This window comes from Homalodisca vitripennis, unplaced genomic scaffold (genome assembly GCF_021130785.1).
Source record: "Homalodisca vitripennis isolate AUS2020 unplaced genomic scaffold, UT_GWSS_2.1 ScUCBcl_7239;HRSCAF=14839, whole genome shotgun sequence".
In the NCBI taxonomy this organism is placed as follows: Eukaryota; Metazoa; Arthropoda; class Insecta; order Hemiptera; family Cicadellidae; genus Homalodisca; species Homalodisca vitripennis.
In genome coordinates, this window is record NW_025783353.1 from 1 (window position 1) to 23,361 (window position 23,361).

General features: G+C 30.5%; 1 protein-coding gene across 1 annotated transcript; it reads left to right on the forward strand.

The window, feature by feature from the left end:
• The first annotated feature begins 6,353 nt into the window (after positions 1 to 6,353).
• LOC124374092 (THO complex subunit 4-like) lies at positions 6,354 to 22,518 on the forward strand. The gene is made up of 5 exons (XM_046832389.1): positions 6,354 to 6,391; positions 7,690 to 7,741; positions 8,293 to 8,440; positions 21,339 to 21,467; positions 22,400 to 22,518. Exons 1-5 carry the CDS (start codon positions 6,354 to 6,356, stop codon positions 22,516 to 22,518), a joined length of 486 nt encoding a protein of 161 aa, XP_046688345.1.
• Positions 22,519 to 23,361: the final 843 nt, after the last annotated feature.

A 23,361-nucleotide genomic window follows, 5' to 3' on the forward strand; every position in this document is an offset into this window, starting at 1 on the left:
TTAGTTGTCAACGTTAGAAATGCATATACAATTAATGTCTATATGAAAGAATTGTAAACGTTATTTTGTCACGCTATCATTTCCGATGACAGGAAAAATATAATATTGTTATTTTATTATTGTGCGGTGAGAGTTACGAATACCAAGCATGTTTTTGGGTCAACCTATTACAAGGCCCGGAATAAAAATTCTTTAATATAAGCAAACGAATTTTAACAGTACATAAATTCACATAATAATGATTTGGAAATATTAGCCTTTACCTATTCGTAAAAACAATTTTGTTAGAAAAATAAATGAAGTAGATATGTAATTTTTGTATTATATTGCATTAAAAGTATAAAGTAATAAAGGGATAACAAACAAGACACTTACTAAAACAATAGGTTGCATACGCCTACACTGTAAACACATTGAAACTATTTATCTTCATACACTTTTATAAGCAGACTAGAAAATCGCATAGATTTCCTATTTTAAATTTCTCTAGTTCCACGTCGAGTCGTTAATAAAGTCAGGCGTTGGTCCTGAACGTAGGGAGTGGAAAACATTTCTAGAAATGTTTATTTTTATTTATTTCGAATAATAATTAACTATACAACAACTTCTCATACGCCTAAGACACTTAGAAATATAGCAATAATAATGATAGTACTTATAATAATGCTAATAAGTGTTATATATATATATATATATATATATATATATATATATATGTGTGTGTGTGTGTGTGTGTGTGTGTGTGTGTGTGTGTGTGTGTGTGTGTGTGTGTGTGTGTGTGTATCCGAAAGTTCCGTGTGTCTTGGTTAATAACAGTAAATAAGTATCACAAAAGGTTAGTTCCTGTATATATGAGAAGACAAATAACAATTAGTGTTTAAAAAACCGTCAGTCACATGAATAGTCCCTATGTAAAATAGCCTTAGCTAACTATATACAGACTTAAAGTGTCAACTTTCAGACTCCTTATATGGGTTCTGACTGCGATATTAAATGCATCTGTGTGTCTGACGGTAGTTTATATGAGAAGCAAGACAGCAAACTCCAAGATACCCTCCCATTTCGATCTCTTGCGTACCTAAACTTGCGTAGCTGACGATGAAATTTTCTTACGCATATTTTTCTATCGATTTCAATAAAAACTTGTTTGCGTGCCTATGCAATGCAAATTGACAATTCTTCTGGATTATTAATTTACCACACATAATGGAGAAGAAAAATAATTATAAAACTACTAATTCATTAATATATTTCTTTAGTAATTATACTGATAATTAAAATCTGGGGAAACTTTTTACCTTTGCAGTGTAAGATATTGGTGAGGGTCACTTCAGTAATTAAGGCAGTTAGATATATATATATATTTTATTTAATTATATTGCAGTAAACTGCAGAACAGATGACATAAATTTGTATTACGACAGTGGGTACTCTTAATTATGTAACTAAGTAATACTATTACCAGGCTGCTAATATAACATCTGTCATTAACATGTCATACCATTTAGTTTTACATCCTCTAAAAATTAATTAACATGTTTGTGGGATTCCTTGTCATATCTCTAAGTGTTTCTACATGTAAATAGTTTTCTAGACAAAATTGATCTTACGTTAGTTGATGACGTAGTTTTTTCTCATTGAAAAATATGTTTGAACTAAAATTTAAATGAGAAAAGAAAAACTATATTTACTATAAATTTATTTGTAGTATTAACTAAATTTCGTAAAAATCTGTGTACTAAAATCACCCTCATAGCAGAATTTCCGGGAGACGTTTTAAATTGTTTTCCGATCACGGTTACCAAAACCAACGTAATCAAAAAAAGAAAGAAATTCTCTATAGTGACAAAATTCGCATTATAGTGTCGTCTCTTTGTCAATTAAACCTTAAACATTGGTTTTGACATAGTAATCGAATAACTCTTGTGCATACAGATATAGGCCTAATTATAAAACTACTTAAAGTGAGTGATAAAAATAAAAAACTTCTTTTATCTTTTTTGAGCCATAAAACCAACATTACTGGAACTAAAGTTTCTGAACACTGCAATGACAACACTGCAACAACTAACAACTGCCTTACAAACAGACAAAGAAACCCTTCAATTTTCAGTGAATATAAAAACTTACTGTGCCCATAAAAATTGCATCAAACTCGCAACATGACTCCGTAACCTGATTACTAATTTAATAAATGTAGGATTTGATGTTGGCTGTCTATAATGAATCGTATTCTTGTGATGTTTCTATATAATGGATCAAAGGTAAGATTGATGACAATGAGGTACGTGCCTGGTCCACCCGATGAAGACACTTTCATTTTAATTCACAATAGTTTATTTTATTTTAACGGCTTAAAACGAAATCTACATTTGGTTTTGCTTTAGCCTAGGTGTCTCTGATGTCGAAACGGTGTAGAGTTATGTGAATTAGAAGTTAAGTGAGTTTGCTACCAAAATTAATAAACACGTATCACTACAAAGAACGTCATCGCTACGAAAGTGTCCAAGCTTCCATGAATAAATCCAAACAAAAAACTAACTAAAGCCAACTGAAAACTAAAACTATGTACACAGTCTCTATGCTATTGCTAAACAAACCCAAATAAAAAAATATACGTTCTTAAGGAATCCACACGTTTAGAAGTTTATTCAGTTGTTCGATAGTGATTATGTCGTTATTTACCAAAATGTTTACAATGTTTTAAAAGCTACACCAAATTGGTTAGAGTTGACATCAGCTTATCGCATCTCCAAGAACTGTCACATGGGCTGAGGAGCTTTGTTCGTGTAATATTACGGGCTTGCTCAGGAGCGATAGTCCACTCCAGACAGCGGTGACTTAGCCGGGGTACAAATCATTTGTGCGCATGGTTGGAATTTTTAATTAGGAGCGGTTTATGGCCGACCCAACTGATAAGTCAGTTTCTATTGTTGTTACAGTAGGTAAAGGCCACACCCGTCCCTTACAACCCGAGCTGTGCCGCACGCCAGAGTAGGTAACAGCTCTGAGCAATTCTGATTATAGTAGTAAACGATCAAGATTTCTACTACGACTCTACAATAAGATCCTAAAATAAATTATTAAATCATCTATGAAGCTGAAACTACCTATATTAAACCCTCCACTGACTATATACATGGAGCATCTCCTAATAGTTCAACAATAACACGTGTGAGATCCGTCCATCTTCAGGATTAAAATATATCTTAAACGCTAACAATGTAAGATATTTTAATTCACACCATAATTATTATGCTCTGTTAGTTCACGCCGACATATCAAAACAGTTCACTAGCGTAACGTAATATTATTTTATTTATCAAAATGATAACACTTTTTCTGGAATAACTTTATTTGTATAATTTTATACTTATTTCTGTTACCTATTATTTCAGTATGAATGTAAACAATATATAAAAATAAGTATACAACTTATAAAATTCAAGCTGTCAGTTCGTGTGATTACTCTTCATAGAACGGCCCTAGTTTTGAAAATAGGTTCGGCTCGGTCCAAAAAACTCAATCGATTATAGAGGAAACATCAAAATTAAAGATAAAAAATAAAAACTTAATTTAGTCCACTTTTTCAAATTTGAAATATAGATCATTTTTTAGGTTATGTACGAATAAAACATTTAAATATTGAATCAAGCTTAATTTTACTTTTTTGTAATAAATTAAGGCATACATTATAAAACCCCACTCAGATAGGAGCTTCCGAATTCGAGCTTGGTGATTCGATTATTACCTCTTATCCAAGTTTTTGTAGGATTTAAAACGCCAAACTCTGTTTTTTATAAAACCTTATTATGTTATGTATTGTTAAAACATGATCTTGATTATCTATAGTTGTGTAGCCGGCTCTAGGATAAAAAATCAGAGCTAATTAATTAGTTAGAAGTTTTAATCTAATAAATACTTATTTAAAAGTTTATTATAAAAAATTAAGTTCTTTACAAATTTGTATTTCTAGAACCTGAACAATTTTTATTAACAATTTAAAGTAAAAACACAAGTAGAACACTATAAATTAATGCTATGCATGCAATTTATTTAAATCGTGGTAAATTAAATATTTTGATATTTACTTTTTTAGTTTTTTTTTTAATAAATGTAATTTAAAGTATGTGTCGTGTAGCTAGTTACCATAAGCCTATTCTTTTGTAAATATTAACTATAACATAAGCCGGTTCTAACTAAGTAATTATATTCTGCTATGTCAGATGGCGACAGAGTTGCCAGTGTCGGTAGCGGACACACACAATTCAGTGACAAAAGGTTGACAGGCGTTTTCCGGTGGATGGCCTCTCACTATGGGACTCGATGATGACTTTAGACAACAGGACGACCTTTGAAATGAACAATGGCGTGCCGCTGAAGATGGCAATGACACTGGGACAGCCCTGATTACAAAGCTCCTTGTCCCACAAACAGTTCTTGGAAGTAAACAAGATTAGTCACCAATTCTGAAAAAGACAACCGCTTAGGGTAACACTAATTGTAAATTGTGATTAAAAGTTTCCAAGTTTTAGTAATATGCGATATCATTTGTTTTACTTCTTTATAATTATAACTCCATGAGCCACTACCGTAAATAATAAAATACATTGGCATAATTAAAAGATTTTATACAAGTTATACTCATATTGTTGTCTTTAAGACATGCATATTAATATCTAAAAGTGTTAATTTCAACGCGTAAAGGTTGCGAAAGTCAGGCTTTATTTGTAAATGCAAGTCTAGTTTTATTATATATTATTATTATATTCAGTTTATTGTATTTGTGTCTAGTAGTATACACGCGTTGTACACACTGTTAGAGCATCATACCACATTATACCTATTAGTTACATAACGTTACAATTTCACCCAAAAGTAATTAATGAATAAGATAAAGAAAAAAACTATTTGTATATATACATCATAAAATGAAACTTTATTGAGAATGAGAAAGACAAATTTCAATAAAGCTAAATAAAAAATATTATTCGTTATTGTAAATTTTACTAAAAGTAGAAATATTTACTATATTAAATTTATTCTTGGGTAATAGATATAACTAAGTACTAGCACTATTTTTTAGGGAAGCTGAGTTTAATTTTATATTTTAACATTTGTTATATATTAAACGTGTAGCCTAACTAACAGACGTTCCAATTCCCAGCCGTTCCAGTCGTGGAACCGTTCAGTTGATTTGGCGATAGCCGTAACTAACAGTTCTTTTACAATATAACGCCATATTTATTTTTTTACGATTCGTCGCATATATCCGATATGCATTTTTACAATGTGAATAAGTTAAATAACATAACGATTAATTACAATAGGTTTAAATTGTAACAAGTTAAATTAATTGAAGTAAAATATTGAAATGAAATCTAACAATAACTGTAGTAAACATTAGGCAACATTTTAAATGTTATCTTAATAACATCGGTATTACTGAAATGTTACCTCATTAGATCGTTTAGTTATAAACAACTTGTATTTAGCCAGTTAGTTTTATATTCCGATGACAGTTCTTTTCACAGTACATAGAAAGATTTCCACAGTGTTAAATAAAAAAATAACTTCAGACCACAACATTATAAACTACTAAATCAACTGTAACCAAAGATCCTTATTAAACCTTGTTTAGTCGTAAATTTGTATTTAGTTGTATTTTTAATACAGTCAAATAATATAAACCTATTACGAATTTAAGATACGTTGATTTTATATTTGTGTGATATTGGATATCATATTTTATATGGTGCAGTCTCACCTATTTAAATTTTTTTACAAGTTAAAATTAGCCTGTCACCTTGATATAAATTAATCACTAATTCACAGAAATGTATTTATATGTTTTAAATAAAATTTGTTGACTTTGAAATATTAATGAATTATTTTATTTAACATACATTAAATATTTATAATCTGGTAGTCTATTATTTGCTATCATCGTGTACAAATTGTACAAAATACAGTTTTCATATAGTGTCAATTTTCCCCGCCTCCACAGATGCCCGTGTGCATGCTGGAGGGGGAAAACTGGTTTGCTCTTATCGTGACGTCACGGCAGCGATGCGCGCGCCACCTTCTCTTCTGGGCACCCCCCTCCATTCAGCGGCGTTTCCTTTATTCAGTTCATTCGTTGCTTGACAGTCGACTAAGTAACATCGGGAGCCTATGGTTTGTTTTTGAACAACTATAAAATTAAATTTCGATTATATTAGCGAGTGTTTTGACTATAATTATATCTGAGTGCGATTTAATATTATCACATTAAAGCTTGTTTTGAGCATAACTAATACTTTCCAAGTAGTTTTATTGGTTATTGTGTGTAACAGAGCCAAAGTTAGTTCATCATGACGGATAAGTTAGAAATGAGTTTAGACGATATAATTAATCAGATCAAGGAATTAAGGAACTCTACAAGAACAAGTCGTGGACGAGGAGGTTTTCGTCAGGGTGGAGCAACTCCGAGATATGCCAGAGATGGTGGTGGACCCATGAGAAGCAGGAGAGTCAGATTTGATTCATCGAAGAGAGTTCCCTATTCTCGAGTAAGTACAATTTTTATACTATCGCTTATTAAGTCATTATGAATTACTATATCACCCTACAATTTCTAATGTCCAGTCTTTTTATTGTAGGCATTGAATAAACAAACAAAAACACACACACACTCACATATATATGTATATATATACATACACCATTATATATATATGTAAATAATGGTGTATGTATATATATATATTTTCTTTAAATTTGCATAAGTGGCAATAGCCTAATTTAATTTCAATAAATATTGAATCGCAAAAAGTACTTGCTTCCGCCGGGACTCGAACCCGGATCTCTCATTTGCCGGGTGAATGTATGTGCGTAATGGTAGCACATTTACCTGGCAAATGAGAGATCCGAGTTCGAGTTTCGGCGGAGCAAGTACTTTTTGTGTTTCAATGTTTATTGAAATTAAATTAAAATTGTATATATATATATATATATATATATATATATATATATATAATCATAAACGCATAAGTTTTTACCTAAATATAGTTGTTCTATATCAATAAACCTTGTTATTTACCGAGTAGACTTAAATCAGTACACCAAATTTTAAATATAAAGATTATTAATTTTGTAACCATTATAACTACTTAAATATTACTTTTTTACGCTATTCTTCGTAAATATTGGTGGTACAATTACCTTTAGAAAAACAAGAAAATAATTACGAACAGCTCCACGGCGAACGGTTGTTATTGAATCTTTAAAGTTCAACATTTCAAGTAAAACTTAAAAGTAATTTGTATAGAAATAATTTTATAATAGTCGCGGAAAGTACAGAGATTCATAGTACATACAATTAAATAGGCCATGATTAACTTTTAATTTTTAAGTAGACTGTACATAATAATGTAAGACGACAGGTATATGTACAGGTTTTTATCCAGGTGTAAGAAACTAGTTGCGGTTATCTCCACAGAACAATTAAACTTTGGCCTATTTTATATTTAAGTGCTTATAGAAACTTTCTACACGACGAACTTTGCCCATTGACTAATTCACGTCTTTAATAGTGTTATTATTTCAGCCTCTCGGCGATATGAACACTCGCTGCCAGCATGATCTTTATGATGGCCCGGCTCTTAACAACAGGAGGTCAGGAGGTGTAAGCATGACAGGTGGTCCTACAAAACTAGTCGTCACAAACCTGGACTATGGAGTATTAAGTTCAGACATACAGGTAAAAGAAAGTATAATGATCACACTTAACTAAAAATTTATAAAAATTAAGGTACATGTATAATTTTACGTCAAATTTCATTATTTAAGGGCTAGGTAAAGTACTCTTTAGTATATTTTGGTACATGAGACATTTCAGTGTCAATACGTTTCTCGAAAGAGTTAAAATAGGGGTTGCAATTTGAAAATTTATATTGATTCCCCTCTGGCCCCTTTTAAAAAGAGGGGGAATTATTTTTATCCTCAAAAACGTCCAAAAGAGTATTTTATTAGATATGATGAAGCATGTACATTGATATCTCAATCTGTTTGGGAAAATAACTAAGCGTAGTAGGACCTAGTTTTCAACCTGTATGCATAAAGTATAATACCTTTAACATATTATACTCAGTACATTCTGAACCGAAACTACAGATTTTTATAATTAGTTATTATGGTGGATTCACAGGAAGTTAAATATATATATACTCGTATATATTTGCAAATGTTTGTAGTTATCCTTTAAAATAGTGAAATATTCTAATAGTGTTGTATCTTTTTTGTTTTTTCCAGGTTATCTTTTCAAAAGTTGGTCCTGTACACAGTGCAACGGTGAACTATGAAAAGTCTGGTCGCTCCATGGGCTCGGCTTACCTCGTATTTAAGCGAAAAGCAGATGCTGTCAGGGCCATGAAACAGTACAACAGGGTTCCTTTAGATGGTGAGTTCAGTATGTATAACAGTTAGTTTCTTGTTACAATAAATTGCTAATGAATGGAAAAGAAGTGAATTACTTGTAATCGTTATGTTAAAAGAAATACCCTAAGTATGGAGGATTTAGATTTATTCTCCTTCTCCTTTTATATTTTAAAATGTTCACTAGTAACACATTAACTAAATAATATTTATTTTTACAGAATTTAAAAATTATATGAGGCAAATAACTATCTAGCAGCCAATTTAGTCAATTACTTTCTAACTTTCTAAATGTATTTCAATAACATAGTTATTTTGTGCCAACGGAGTGTGTATTTATCCTATATACTTCCTCTGCCTTAAAGTTGTAGTATTCATAATCATCAATGTTTTATCCTATTAGGAATGTATTTATGCTCTATATTTACAGGTCGCCCAATGCATATTGAATTGACTACCTCTGATGTTGTGGTTGCAATGCAGCAAGCCAACCGAGTCAGCGAAGGCTTCACCCGCAGGCCTAGTGCTGGAGGTTTTAGCCACGGAGTTACTGGAAGAGGTGAGTAACGTTGGTATTAAAATGGTTTTACTTTTAATTTATGCTTTTCCGTACCAATACGATGAGACAGGTTTCCGTATCATTTGCTCTGTTGAGAACGCCTTATTTTGCAACCAAATAAACTTTAGTAGGCCTATTAGTTATATGTTAAACTGTATGTTATGCAGTTGAAGAAATAAAAAGTTTTAGAAAAAAATTTAGAAAGAATTTTTTGAAATTTTTAAAAGTACTCGACTAACTAATTGGTTTTCTACTGTCATGATAGGAACATTTAAGGAATATATAAAAAAAATTCATAGAAATATATGTTCTTGTTTTAAGAAACAAAATTGGAAGCCTCATTAATATCTACCACTCAACTTCTGTAACAGGTATACTTGTGAAAAAAGTTTTATTACTGACTAGTGTTAACGTTACATGTTTGCCACTATGTTTCAAAAAGTAGTTAATATTTTACCTCTTTAAAGGCTCTCTTAAATTGTTGATCTGTTTAAAAAATATACATGTTTTCACTCAAACTTTAGAAAGATGAAAGAGACTTTTCTTAAAATGCCCAAATTTAGCCTGGAGTAATACGAGTCTTCTTTTAATCTTCTTTAATGTATGTCACGGCTATGTTTAGCAGAACGCATTGGAAGTTTATGAAATTGTAAAATAAAGTTAGGCGACCTTTTACGAACACTTCTTGTGATTTAATTCAATAAAAAATTTATTATAAGTTTAATAAATGGTACAATTATAAAAACGTTCATTGAAGTTGATTCCAATTACATCCACAGCAGTTCGCTCATGTTTAATATTTCCTGTTGTAGGTTTCAAAAGAAATGGTCGAGGCGAGGGAAGAGGTGACGGACGAGCAGCTAAAAACAAAGTCCCAACTGCTGCAGAGTTAGATGCAGAATTAGATGCGTACATCAGCCAAAGAAAGTAGTGTAGCCTGAACGTGAATGAAGTGTAAATAATGTCTATAGAACATGTTTGTAAAAATTATAGATCTTTTACAAATTTAGTCGATTGATATGTTCTTAATGATAAAGACAGATGTATTTTTTTAAATCTTGTTCATTAAATATATGTAGACTTATTATTATTTGAATTGACTATTTGTAAATTTTATTTAAAAGAAAGGATATTTTCATATTTTGTACGTAGGATTTGTATATATATATATATATATATATATATATATATATATATATATATATATATGTGTAGATTATATACATATGTATTGTATTGTATAGATTATGTAGATGTATATCTGCATAATCTTTGTTACTATAATTAATTGATAATGGAACATGTTCATCTGTATAGATCTTTAATTTCCCAACCAAAGTTGTTCAGTGTTCTGTGTTGTGATTTGAAAGTCATATTCTAGTAATTGTGGGTAAATAAATTGGTAGACTTACACGCTTTTAGCTGTCAATTAAAGCCGACTTGTAGGCCTGCAATATAATAAAAATGTGGTAACCTGTTGGTCGATGAGACAACTTGTAATTTGTTTTTAGTTACACTTTTTTTAGTTACAAGTATTACACTTGTAAGCTCTAAGTGTAATTTTTTATATTACAGTAGTGTTTATACAAATAAACTAGTTATATTGCTAATCCACTTCAAAATTTGCATTAGAAATTACGTTGAGCTATAGGCCTACGTAATATTTATATATTATTTGATTCAAAACAAACATTCTGGCTAATGACATGTCTATTATATCTCTTTAATAAGTATTAAGTAATTTGCCTTTGCAATATTTTATTGGTACCTGTAGGATTTATGTATGTATATATTGAACATTACCCAATATGTTAAATATCTGTAATTCAGCATTTGTGCATTTACACACCAAACTATATATATATATATATATATCTTTGTTTATTTTAGACCATATTTGTTCATCAATTGCTTTCACAAAGAAATGTATCAGCATAGTCTTTTATTAATTTACAATTTATTATTTGTAAAAGATAGGATTATCAATTTTTAAACTTTTAAGTAATAAAAAAGCTATTCCATAAACTATGTCGTTTTCTTTGAACCCTGAGTATAATTTACTTAATATGTGAACAATTTATAATATTAGGACATTTTCAAATTAACAACACTTTTCTTTAAATACTACCAGTTCTTAAATAGTTTCAACAAATGTAAACATTATCTATTTCTTTTGAGAATATGATCACTTCATATTTTTACCTTAGTAATATATTGTACATATAGCCTTAGTGACAGACGTATGCCAAGCCGTTCCAGTTGTGACACCGTTACATAGAGTTGCCGACAGAAGTAGAGTAATAACAGTTTCAATACATTGAAACGCCATCTTCACATTGTTACGTCTCGTTGCGTACATCCGATATTACTTTTTGCAATGTAAATAAGTTAAATGACATATTGGTTAGTAATAACAATAAAACAAGTAGGAATTAAAATATTTAAACGGAATGCTTAGTTTATTTTTGGTTCAATAATATAAACTAAACAATAATGGCATGTTGAAAATACTAACAAACAGTTGGATCCAGAATTGAATAAATGATATTGATATAAGTATTACCTTAATACAGAAACAATATTACATCGATGGTTTTATGAGCAGACAAAAAATTACAGATTAATAAAAATTACTAAACACTTGTTATTAAATGGCTATAAAATGCTTTATATGAATAAAATATCCAGCGATAGAAGTTAAGATTGGAAAGAGATAAAAATAGCAAGTAGTAGTAAACAAAGCCAGATTACATTAATTCAATTATATTCATTCGTGGGTATCTCAATATTCTAACTATCGCACTTGTACCAGTAACCGTCCAGGCTGTCATGTTTTACAGGATTTTCATTGAAACGTTTATAACGATATAACGTTCTGTAACCAGTTCTGAAGGATTGTGACAAGACAGTTCAAGTACCTAATTATCCGCAAGGTATCTCCAAAAATATTTTATCTGAAGACATTACATTGTAAATGAATCTTCATTTATACACGTCCATACATAGGATTTGACTGAGTATCATTGAAGCTCACACTCGCTAGCGTAATACACTTCCTCTTTTATTTACTAGATTTATGTAAACTTTTAACAAACGTAACAAAAGAATTACCAGGCTGGATTTTCTTTGGAATTACAGTATAGTAATTGCTTCCCCAGGAAGGTTTAACTTCTGGTTGGTTTAAAGTCGAACCTACACTGGCTGCAATGCTGCAAATGCTGAGATATTGTGTCTAAGGTTAGATTGATAGACCTATAGAGTAATGTGTGAATTGATAGGCCTAAAGGTGAGGATATTTTGGAGTTGGTGTAGCTCCACATGTGATTTACTCGGCTGCTGGGCTAGACGTAAGAGCGTGTCACCCCTTCCTGCTTTGACTGTAGATGCTGGTACAATACTTGCCTTCTAAAGAGACAGGATGAGAGAAATATAATTCCTAAGATACCAACATGGTGTGGCCCCCTATATCTTACGTTTATTACTCCGTCTTTCGGCAAATGCAAAATATTTTAGGACTACGAAAAATGAGAGGTTTCCTTATACTTCGTATAAATATAAAAACCTATAAACCAGGTTTAAAGTTTCTAGAGCCTTTATATCAAGTGTTATTACATAATGGATGGTTCACAACACGATTTTGGAAGGTTTTTTAACTGCTGGTAAAGAAGAGTGATATTGAGGATTGGATAAATAGCTATGAACTGGAAGTAAGTAGTAGACAACTAAAGAGTTTGAAAAGGAAAATATACCATTTCATATATTTTATTACGTTACTGGTAGATTTTTAATACAATAATATGCGAGGATCTTATCAAACAGAATAAAGGGGAGAGTCGATACAGTATGAGGTTGATGGTACTGATAAAAAGTGCAACGGTCACAGACAGGATTTGAACCTGCGCTATCTCTAACTCAGACCCAAAGTCCAACGACTTAGACCGCTCGGCCATCGGCACTCCCTAGTTTTGTATTGAGTTTATATTACGAAGAAATTGGCCTAAAGCACTAATGTGAAATAAAAATATACTTATAAGGATTAATAGTAGGTTAAATACTTTTAAAAGTCTTCAGTTCCAATACATAATTACAATTCTGTTAAAGAGGACTAACCCTCCATACATAAAATAAAATAAAAAAACCCTATACAATACAATACATATACAATATTTATTAAGTAGCATACATTTTCAGTTTTTATATATTCATACAAACAAGCGTAAATTTAGGCTGTGGTGTTATTATTACGCTGCTTACTTTAGCCTAAAATAGCGGCGCCCATAGCAGCATCCCCAGTCGCCCCTTTTTTCAAACGGCTCATTGTCCATTACCTGACCAATATAGATAGGCCAATATAATAATGGTTTTGTTTTTGTTATTTAAGGTATTACTAATTTAAGTCCTGATAGAATCATGTATAGCAAGCTTATACACAAAATCTAGTTTATAGATATGCGAAAGACGGGCTGTACTCTAGTTAGAGCAGGTGGTTTACAAATTCTGTCCATCCATGGGTCACTTGAGAATACGAGAGTCTTGTAAAAGTCTTGAAATGAATTCCTCATATTTTTTAGTAATTGAAAGTGATCTAAAATTTAAATTTTATCATTTTGAAGAGAATTAGGCTCCGGCATTTTTTATGCTTATTTAGATACGTTTACTCTACAGTTTTTAACTATTTATTACTTACTGATAATCCCTTGGTAGTTAAACGGAATTGCGATTATGAGTTACTCTATTGAAACAAAATAACATTCTGATATTCCCTCCATTCTACACTCACTCTTTTTTTCGTGTTTTTCGGTATCTTCTGTACTGTGACTAGATTACAATATAATATATGTCGCTAGGGCTTACTTTGATATAATTTTTATCAGGAAACTATGTTTTTGGTAAGTTGTAGAGTATAAGTAAAAACCGGGCTAAGTGCCAAAAAGTTACTTTTGAGATAATCGATGAAAACTGCATATAACTGTCATAATTAAATATTTTTTTAACTGCAATATATTAAATAAAAAATATACATCACTACTAATAGTATCAGTGGAAGAATGCATTATATACCATGGCAATAGCAAAGAAAAAAAATATTGAATTCAACTTTTTTTGAAAAGGGGTATGTCACAACTTACTGAGGTAAAAACCGGGCTAAGTACCAAACAAATGTTACTACTTAAAAACCAGAAAAATGAAAGAGTAAGCAAACATGTAGTTAAAAAATAATACAGGTTAAAAAGACAAACAATTATAATGTTATACCAGTTTAATTATTTTAAACTTTTAATCAAATACTCGATAGTATATTATACACTAAACTAAAGTTAACAGTCAGAAACACTGAAACTTTTATGCAGTTAAATTATTATAAAAGTCTTTGTTCTCTTCTTTAAGGTAAGGTATCATCTTTTTCAGGTCTTCTTTTTTTTCTTTAGTTAATAGGTTTATTGTTTGCAAAGTGGATAGGTTTTGCAAGATGTCCTCTTTCTTAACCCCCTTTTTGAACACATTTATTTCAAGCCAAGTTTCAATATCAGTTCATGATTTTTTTCACAAATACTATACATGGTTTTGTTCTTGTAACGTTTAGCCATTGGACTTTGGATATTTCCAATTTCTTTGTAATCAGACAATTGTTACTACTTTCCTTAAAATCAAAAGAGTCATCTTCATCCATAAGTGTGGCAAAAAATTGTTTTTTTGTGGGAGGCACTTTCAAGAATTTGAACGATGTCTAGTGGGACTTCACACCTACTTACTCTTTTTTTTTCTCGATGAGCGCAAAGTCTCGATCACAAGTAAGATATGAATGGCCTGACACAAGATATTTATGTTCAATTTCATCAGAGATACCACGACAAACTAAATAATTCCATAAAAACAGCAACATTTTGTTTTTATTTTGTCTCCCACAGTTGTCGCTCCAAACAATCAACTTTTTTGTGGGTTATTTTGTTCAAGACTCCTCTCCACAAACAAGATGCTTCACCCTTTGCTCGTCTCTTACACATCGGTAATACTAAAGGCACATCCATTATGGATAACACAAACTCAATCTAATCACAATGTAAAGCGGTAACACACACTCCTCATACAGTGGTTAGAATGTCTGTGGCAACAAACAACCTGCAAAACACGTATAGTCTGGCGTGTGTTGCGCGCGGCACTTGACTCGGTTTTTACTGATGTCACCCTTGAACATAGCCCATGCGCATTCTAACGGCAAGGATTTGAACGAATTATTGATTTTTTCGACATAGCCCGGTTTATAATGTATTGGGGTTGGCTTATAGCACACATTTTGATACTAAACTCAATTTCTTAATTTTTGGCACTTAGCCCGGTTTTTACTTATACTCTACAGTTTCTCTTTATTGCATGACTTGTATTGACTTTATTCTGCATATTTTAATGAAATAAAATAAACAATGTTTTGAGTACGAGTTTGAGTATAAAAATCTAAAACATATTTTGTACTACATTAACGTGACTTAAGGACAATGAAATGTTCTGATATATTTTAAAAACAAAATTGTTAAGGTATTTGTAACAAACGGTTATATAACGATATGAAAATCTAATTTTTTACTTGTTTTGTAGACACAGACATTCTAGAGTACCAATTAAGTTGACTAATACCTAATTATATGACATTACAGATTTTACTTCTCAAGAAACGCACTCTTATCAATTAATGTTTTTAATACAACTCCGTACAAATATAGCTATTACACGTTAATTCAAACAAAATTTTCAACAGAAACACGAACTTCGTTTAGTTTTGTTTTCATTATATGAAGAGTATCTATGAAAACTATGATGATAAATTATAATTCTAGAACATTTATAGAAAATTTATTACCGACAAAGGATAATATAAGTATAAACATTTTCCATAGTTAGAGTTGCAACAAAAGAAGTGTAAAGTTTTGAAATTTACCGTTTTCTTTATTATTTAGATACCTATTCCTAAATTTTAACATTAGACCTATACTAAAAATTTAAAATATATTGATGATTAAACTATATTCAAAATTAAAAACATGAAAGCGGGTTACCTTATTTAACACATTGTGTTTTAGGATATTAATTGATAAGGGTCAATAACCGTTTCCTTTTCCTTTTAACATATTACGACGGAATATACCCGTAGCGTTGCTATTAGAATAATCATTTATCAATAGTTAAGTTCCAACAAAAGGGGTATAATTTTTTCCTTTTTAATCGCTTTTTAAATTTGTTTAATTTTAATTAATAATAATAATAATTAACTATTTTCTTAATTCAATCACATAACCCCCGATTCGGCTACCGACACAGAGGAACATTGATGCACATGAAAGTGTAACGGCCTACACCGTTATTTTTCGATTTCTTCCGATAACAATTTGTTTATATTACATCATTTATTTATGTTACATATTTAATGTAAACAAATTTAATTGTTCCTTTATACGAAGAGACAAATAATTAATAAGATCAATTTTAACAAGTCATACTTTCATTGGCCTCTCGAGTCACCCAAGATTAAGGTCGGAAGCTTAGCACTATATATATATATATATATATATATATATATATATATATATATATATATATATATATATATATATGTAGTGATACAATAAAAGAGGAAGACACATCGAGGCCTGGAAAAAGGGTAAGAATATTCATTAATAATCTTTTAAGGAATCCACAGGAAAAATACTATTATTATAATTTTGTCGATAATGTGTACGATTAACATATAATTATTATGGAAATATCAACGTGATGTTTATTAAAATAAATACAACTTTGACCTACCACAAATAATTGGTAAGCCTATAACCAGACATCCCTTCCGGTAAAGTACCTGTAGATCTAGGTAGCCAGACAAAGCCGCAGCGGCTCCTCAGGGTGCATTGTTCTTCTGTGGTTACCGCTCCGCGGCCTTCCAGGAATCCACCGGACCTGATTAGCAAGGCAATTGTGGGTACAAAGTTAGACAGTAATATGGAGGGATTTATAGCAGAGCTGTCACTTTCACATTTCAGAGAATGTTTACCAACTTAAAATCATTTGAACTTAAAATGCTGATTTTTTACGACCAAAATCAAATTATTTGTTTGTATCTAATTCTATTTATGGCATTTTAACAATTGCTTAATAAATGCCGAAATATACTTTGTTCAGTAATTATTGTTAAAAGTATTAGTTTCATTATACTTCAACATTCAGTAATATTGTATTTTAAGAAATAAAAATATGTTGCTTTACTTATATAAACACTATTACTAGAAAACTTTAGCTTAAACTGTATTATTCTCAATTTCATCACAGAATAGCGTGACGTTTAAACGCAATTACTTGTGTTTTCAGGAAATTACTTATTTCCACCCTTTTCCTAAAACCGTATCGATGTTTTACGCTTCAGAATCACGGCATTAAAATTGCTAAATAGTATACTACACCAAATTCCAAACGTTACCAGATCCTATCACGCTAAAAGGCAGTTGTGATAATAACATAGACACAAGGCTTTCAAAATATCGATTAGGAGCAACAGGCCTTGATTGAGATACTTTCTCAATTACAAAAAAAGATATTGGAAAGGGTCTATTAACGATTTCCCCTCAATTCCATAGTTTAACAAGTTATAGCTAGTGGTTACCAAGTTTTGTTTAATCTAATTTATAGTTTTTTTTGGAATGTTTTTTCACTGTAAATATACACACAAAAAATCGTCTAATATCCAATAATGAATCTAGTAAATATTAGGCAACATTTTTTATTTTGTCTAAATAAAATCGGTTTTACTGAAATGTAAACCCATTACATTGTATAGTTATAAACAACTTTTATTATTAACCAGTTAATTTTATATTCCAATGACAGTTCTTTTCTCAGTACATACAAAGATTTCCACTGTTTTTAATAAAAAAATTAACTTTAGAGCACAACATTATAAACTACTTAATCAACTATTATGGGAGATTCAAATTAAACCTTGTTTAGTAGTAAATTTTGTTAGTTGTATTTTTAGTACAGTCAAATAATATAAACCGATTATGAATTTAACTTACGTTGATTTTATATTTGGGTAATATTCGATATCATACTTTATAAGGTGCAGTCCTACCAATTTTAATTTTCTCACAGGTAAAAATCATAAAGTAGCATGTCACGTTGGTGATACCTAAAAATTAAAACAATATGTTTAATATAAACAGCAAAATGTAACTATTCTTTTTGAGAATTTGAAAATTGTGATTGGTCAAAGGGAATGAGGAATAGTGAAATACGGCGGACTGTTTTTTTTGTGACATTAGTACCGCAGGAAAGTACGACTATCTGGGGCAAATCGTGATAATGTAATTACCACCATTACATAAAACCAGTTACTCACTTCTAACTGGGCAAGATGTGGGTATTGTGATGTATTTTTTAAATTTAAGGCTAGGTTAAAGTTGTTTTAATTATTTTAATGCAATTGATAAGTAGTATTTGTGATTGCAATGTGTTATATTGTTGTAAATGTATTATAATTCATTTTTCGCATGATTATCATATAATATCGAAGTTGTATAATATACCGAATAATTTGATAATAACAATCAAACCAACCAGTTTAGGCCACAAATATAAAGTCTCGCGTATATGTGTATTCAATACTATATTGTGTATTGTTGTTATTGTGTGCTGTATATCTTGGTATCTGAGCATTGTATGGTTTTGGTATTTTGGCTAGCTTGGCATTGCCACCGTCTTAAATGGTATAGTGTATGTGTATGTGTGTTTTTTGATAAAACCAAGCGTCAACAAGTTCCGTAACTATTAACTGAAGCAAAGTTGTCTGTCTTTGAATTTAATGTAGATTTTGCAGAAATTTATTCAGGATGGAAAGAATTGTTTTTTTATTCTAAATTACAAATTTCTAGTAAAGTGACAATATTTTAATTTTTAGGTATCATTAAAAAACTTAGACTTAAATACAGAAACATAAAATGCTTGAAATTTAAGCATTTGAAAATGAAGCTTGAAATAACCTAAACATGCTTAGATTATAATTTAATTATATCAATTATTTTCTGGTATTATAGACATAATTTTTTTTCGTTCTTATTTTATAATTTTAATTCTGTTAATTAAGTTAATTATTACCACTTACATATGTAAAACATTTGTTTCTAAGCATTATGACAGTATTGAATAGCCTAATCTATATATATAAAAGTACTTTTTGCGATTGAATATACTGGGTGTCCCAAAAAATCCCACCCCCCTTCTAACTTTTAAACGGAATTAAACAAACCAATATCCTTTGGGGGGTAGTTATATAACGACAAATGATGATTTTTGCGCTACATGAGAACTTGGCCCCTCAACCCGAAATGGGGGTTTGGGGGTCAAGTCAAAAATTTTAAACACATACCCCCATCAAATGACACTTCATTTTAAAGTTCTTTATAAAAAAAGAACAATGCAACAGACTAGAGGTCTTTATCGCCATCAAGTACGAAACAACGGTTTGTCAAAGTTTTATTGAAAAGTAACACTAAAAACTCTATTTTTTCTTAACTCACCTGTTCAGACTTATACTTAATACTAAATAGTGCTAAATTAAACTTAAAATAATTAAGTTAATTACATACAAATAAAAAGGCCATGAGTAACTCTTAATTTTTAAGTAGACTGTGAATGTAAAACGGTAGGTATATCTACAGGTTTTTACCGAGGTGTATGAAACTAGTTGCGGTTATCTCCACACTACAATTTAACTTTGGATTATTTTATATTTATGTTGCTTATAGAAACTTTTTACACAATGAACTTTGCCAACTGACTATTCGCGTCTTTAATGGTGTAATTTTTTCAGCCTCCTGGCGATATCAACAGCCGCTGGAAGCATGATCTTTATGATGGCCCGGTTCACAACAAGAGGAGGAGATCAGGAGGTCTAAGCATGACAGGTGGTCCTACAAAACTAGTCGTATCAAACCTGGACTATGGAGTATTAAGTTCAGACATACAGGTAAGAGAAAGTGTAATTGACATCTATGATAAAATTTATTCAAATTAAGGTACATGTAAAATGTTTGTTTAATAATATTTGATAATATTTTAAGCGTAAAACATTGTTGCAGTGTTAAACAAAACTCAAAATTAAAAGCAAAGTGTTCTGTTAATTTTTGTATAGCGCGTAATCATTATAAATTTTAAGCCCTGATACGCCTGGATATATTCCTAACGTATTGATGTGTCATCATAAGTATGGTAAAAGTTGTACATTAATATCTCAATCCGTTTGGAATGCATCCAGACGTAAACAAGACTTAATTTACACCCTTAGATATAAAGGGTTTGATTGCTCATAACTTATTCTATGATCGTCAATGAGATGATTTTTTAATTTCACTGTGTTTGTCTTGAAGTTATTTTTAAAATGACGTATTAAAAAATAGGGGCTGCAAAATTAAAATTATATATTGATTCCTCTCTGGCCCCCTTTGAAAAAGGGGGAAATATTTGTATCCTCAAAAAGGTCCAAAAGAGTATTTTACTAGATATGATGAAGCTTGTACATTGATATATCAGTTCGTTTGGATAATAACAAAGCGTATTAGGACCTAGTTTTCACCCTGTATGCATAAAGTGTAATAACTTTAAAATATTATATTCAGTGTATTCCGAACCAAAACTATTGTTTTTGATAATTATTATGGTGAATTCACAGGAAGTTTTATATATATTTGTGCAAATGTTTGTGGTTATCCTTTATAATAGTGTAATATCTAAATAGTGTAATATCTTTTTTTTGTTTTTTTTCCAGGTGATTCTTCTCAAACGTTGGTCCTATACACAGTGCAACGGTGAACTATGAAAAGTCTGGTCGCTCCATGGGCTCGGCTTACGTCGTATTTGAGCAAAAAGCAGATGCTGTCAGGGCTATGAAACAGTACAACAGGGTTCCTTTAGATGGTGAGTTTCAGTATGTATAAACAGTTAGTTTCTTGTGACAATGAATTGCTAATGAAAGGAAAAGAAGTGAATTGCTTGTCATCGTTATGTTAAAAGAAATTCCCTATGTCTGGAGGATTTAGATTTATACTCCTTCTCCTTTTAAGTTTTTGAATGTCCGCTAGTAACACAGTAACTAAATTATATTTATTTTAACAGAATTTAAATATTATATGAGGCAAATAACTATCTAGCAAGAAATTTAGTCAGTTATTTTCAAACTTTCTAAATGTATTTGAATAACATAGTTATTTTGTGCCAAATAGAGTGTGTCTTTAACCTGTATACTTCCTCTGCCTTAAAGTTGTGGTATTCATAATCATCTAATGTTATATCCTATTATGAATGTATTTATGCTGTATATTTACAGGTCGCCCAATGCATATTGAAGTGATTACCTCTGATGTTGAGGTTGCGATGCAGCAAGCCAACAGAGTCAGCGAAGGCTTCACCCGCAGGACTAGTGCTGGAGGTTTCGGCCACGGAGTTACGGGAAGAGGTTAGTAACGTTGGTATTTAAACTGTTTTACTTTTAACTTCTGCTTTTTCGTCCCAATACGATGATATAGGTTTCTGTATCATTTGCTCTGATAAGAACGCCTTATTTTGCAACCAAATGAACGTTAGTAAGCCTATTAGTTGTATGTAAGACTATATGTAATCCAGTTTAAGAAATAAACATTTTTAGAAATAAATTGAGAAAGATTTTTAGTTGAAGTTTTCAAAAGTACTAGAATAACTAATTGGTTTTCTACTGTCATGATAGGAACATTAAAAAAACATTCATAGAATTAGGTGTACTTGTTTAAGGAAAAAACTTGGAAGCCTAATTAGTAGTCTACCACTCAACTTCTGTATCAAGCATACTTGTGAAAAAATCTTTTTATAACTGACTAGTGATAACTTTACATGTTTTGCCACTAGGTTTTTATATAGTTTTTAATCTTTTACCTGTTTAAAGGTCCACCAGACGACTCTCATAAATTGTTGATTTGATAAAAAAAACATGTTTTCACTTAAACTTTAAAAAGAAGAAAGTGACTTTTCTTAAAATGCCTAAATTAGCCTGGAGTAATACGAATGACTGTTCCCACAGGACAATGGAAAGAAAATTATTAACGCGTTCTTATACTAATTGAGTTTAAGTTATAAACTTTTCTTTTATAATTCACAACTTTACCTTCTTTAATGTATGTCACGTATATTTATAGCAAATGGCAATGGATTGTATCAAGTCTAATAAAGGTGTTCTGAAAGTTCATGGAATTCTCAAATAAAATTGGAAGGCCTTTTACTAACACTTTCTTAAATTTCATTTAATTAAAAATGTATTATAAGTTAAATAAATAGTACAATTATAAAAACTTTCATTGAAGTTAATACCAATTACATCCACAGCATTTCGTTCATGTTTCATATATCCTGTTGTAGGTTTCAGAAGAAATGGTCGAGGCGAGGGAAGAGGTGACGGACGAGCAGCTAAAAACAAAGTCCCAACTGCTGCAGAGTTAGATGCAGAACTAGATGCGTACATCAGCAAAAGAAAGTAGCGTAGCCTGAACGTAAATGAAGTGTAAATATTGTTTATAGAAGATGTTTGTAAAAATTATAGATCTATTACTAATTTAGTCGATTGATATGTTTCTAATGATAAAGACAAATTTATTTTTAAATCTTGTTCAAGAAATTTGTGTAGACTTATTACTATTTGAATTCATTATTAGTACATTATATTTAAAAAAAAGATAATTTCTTATTTAGTACTTAGGATTTGTATATATATCTACAAAATCTTTGTTACTATAGTTAAATCATATTGAAATATATTCTTTTTTTTAGATATTTAATCTCCCAACCAAAGTTGTTCGTGTTTTGTGTGTAAGTTTTGATTTAAAAGTCATATTCTAGTAATTTTGGCTAAATAAATAGTAGACTTACCCGCTTTTAGCTGTCAATTAAAGACCACTTGAAGGCCTAAAATATAATAAAAATGTAGTAACCTGTTGGTCGATGTGACAGCTTATAATTTGTCTTTAGTTAAACTTGTTTTTAGATACACTTTTAAGGTCTAAGTGTAATTTGTTATAGTACAGTAATGTTTGTACAAATAAACTAGTTATATTGCTAATGCACTGCAAAATTAGTATTATACATTACGTTGAGCTATAGGCCTACGTAATATTTGTATATTATTTGATACAAAACAATAATTTTGGCTAAAGACATGTCTATTATATTTCTTTAATATTTATTAAGTATTTTGGCATTGTAATTATGTTATTAGTACCTGTTTGATTTATACATGTATATATTGAACATCACCCGATATGTTAAATATCTGTAATTCAGCATTTGTGCATTACCACACAAAACATGAACATTAACATTTATAT

Coding starts and splice junctions, on each gene's coding strand:
- LOC124374092 (XM_046832389.1), top strand. CDS start 6,354: ATGACGGATAAGTTAGAAATGAGTTTAGACGATATAAT. Junction 7,742..8,292: donor TATTAAGTTCAGACATACAG/GTAAAAGAAAGT, acceptor TGTTTTTTCCAG/GTTATCTTTTCAAAAGTTGG. Junction 8,441..21,338: donor CAACAGGGTTCCTTTAGATG/GTGAGTTCAGTA, acceptor GTATATTTACAG/GTCGCCCAATGCATATTGAA.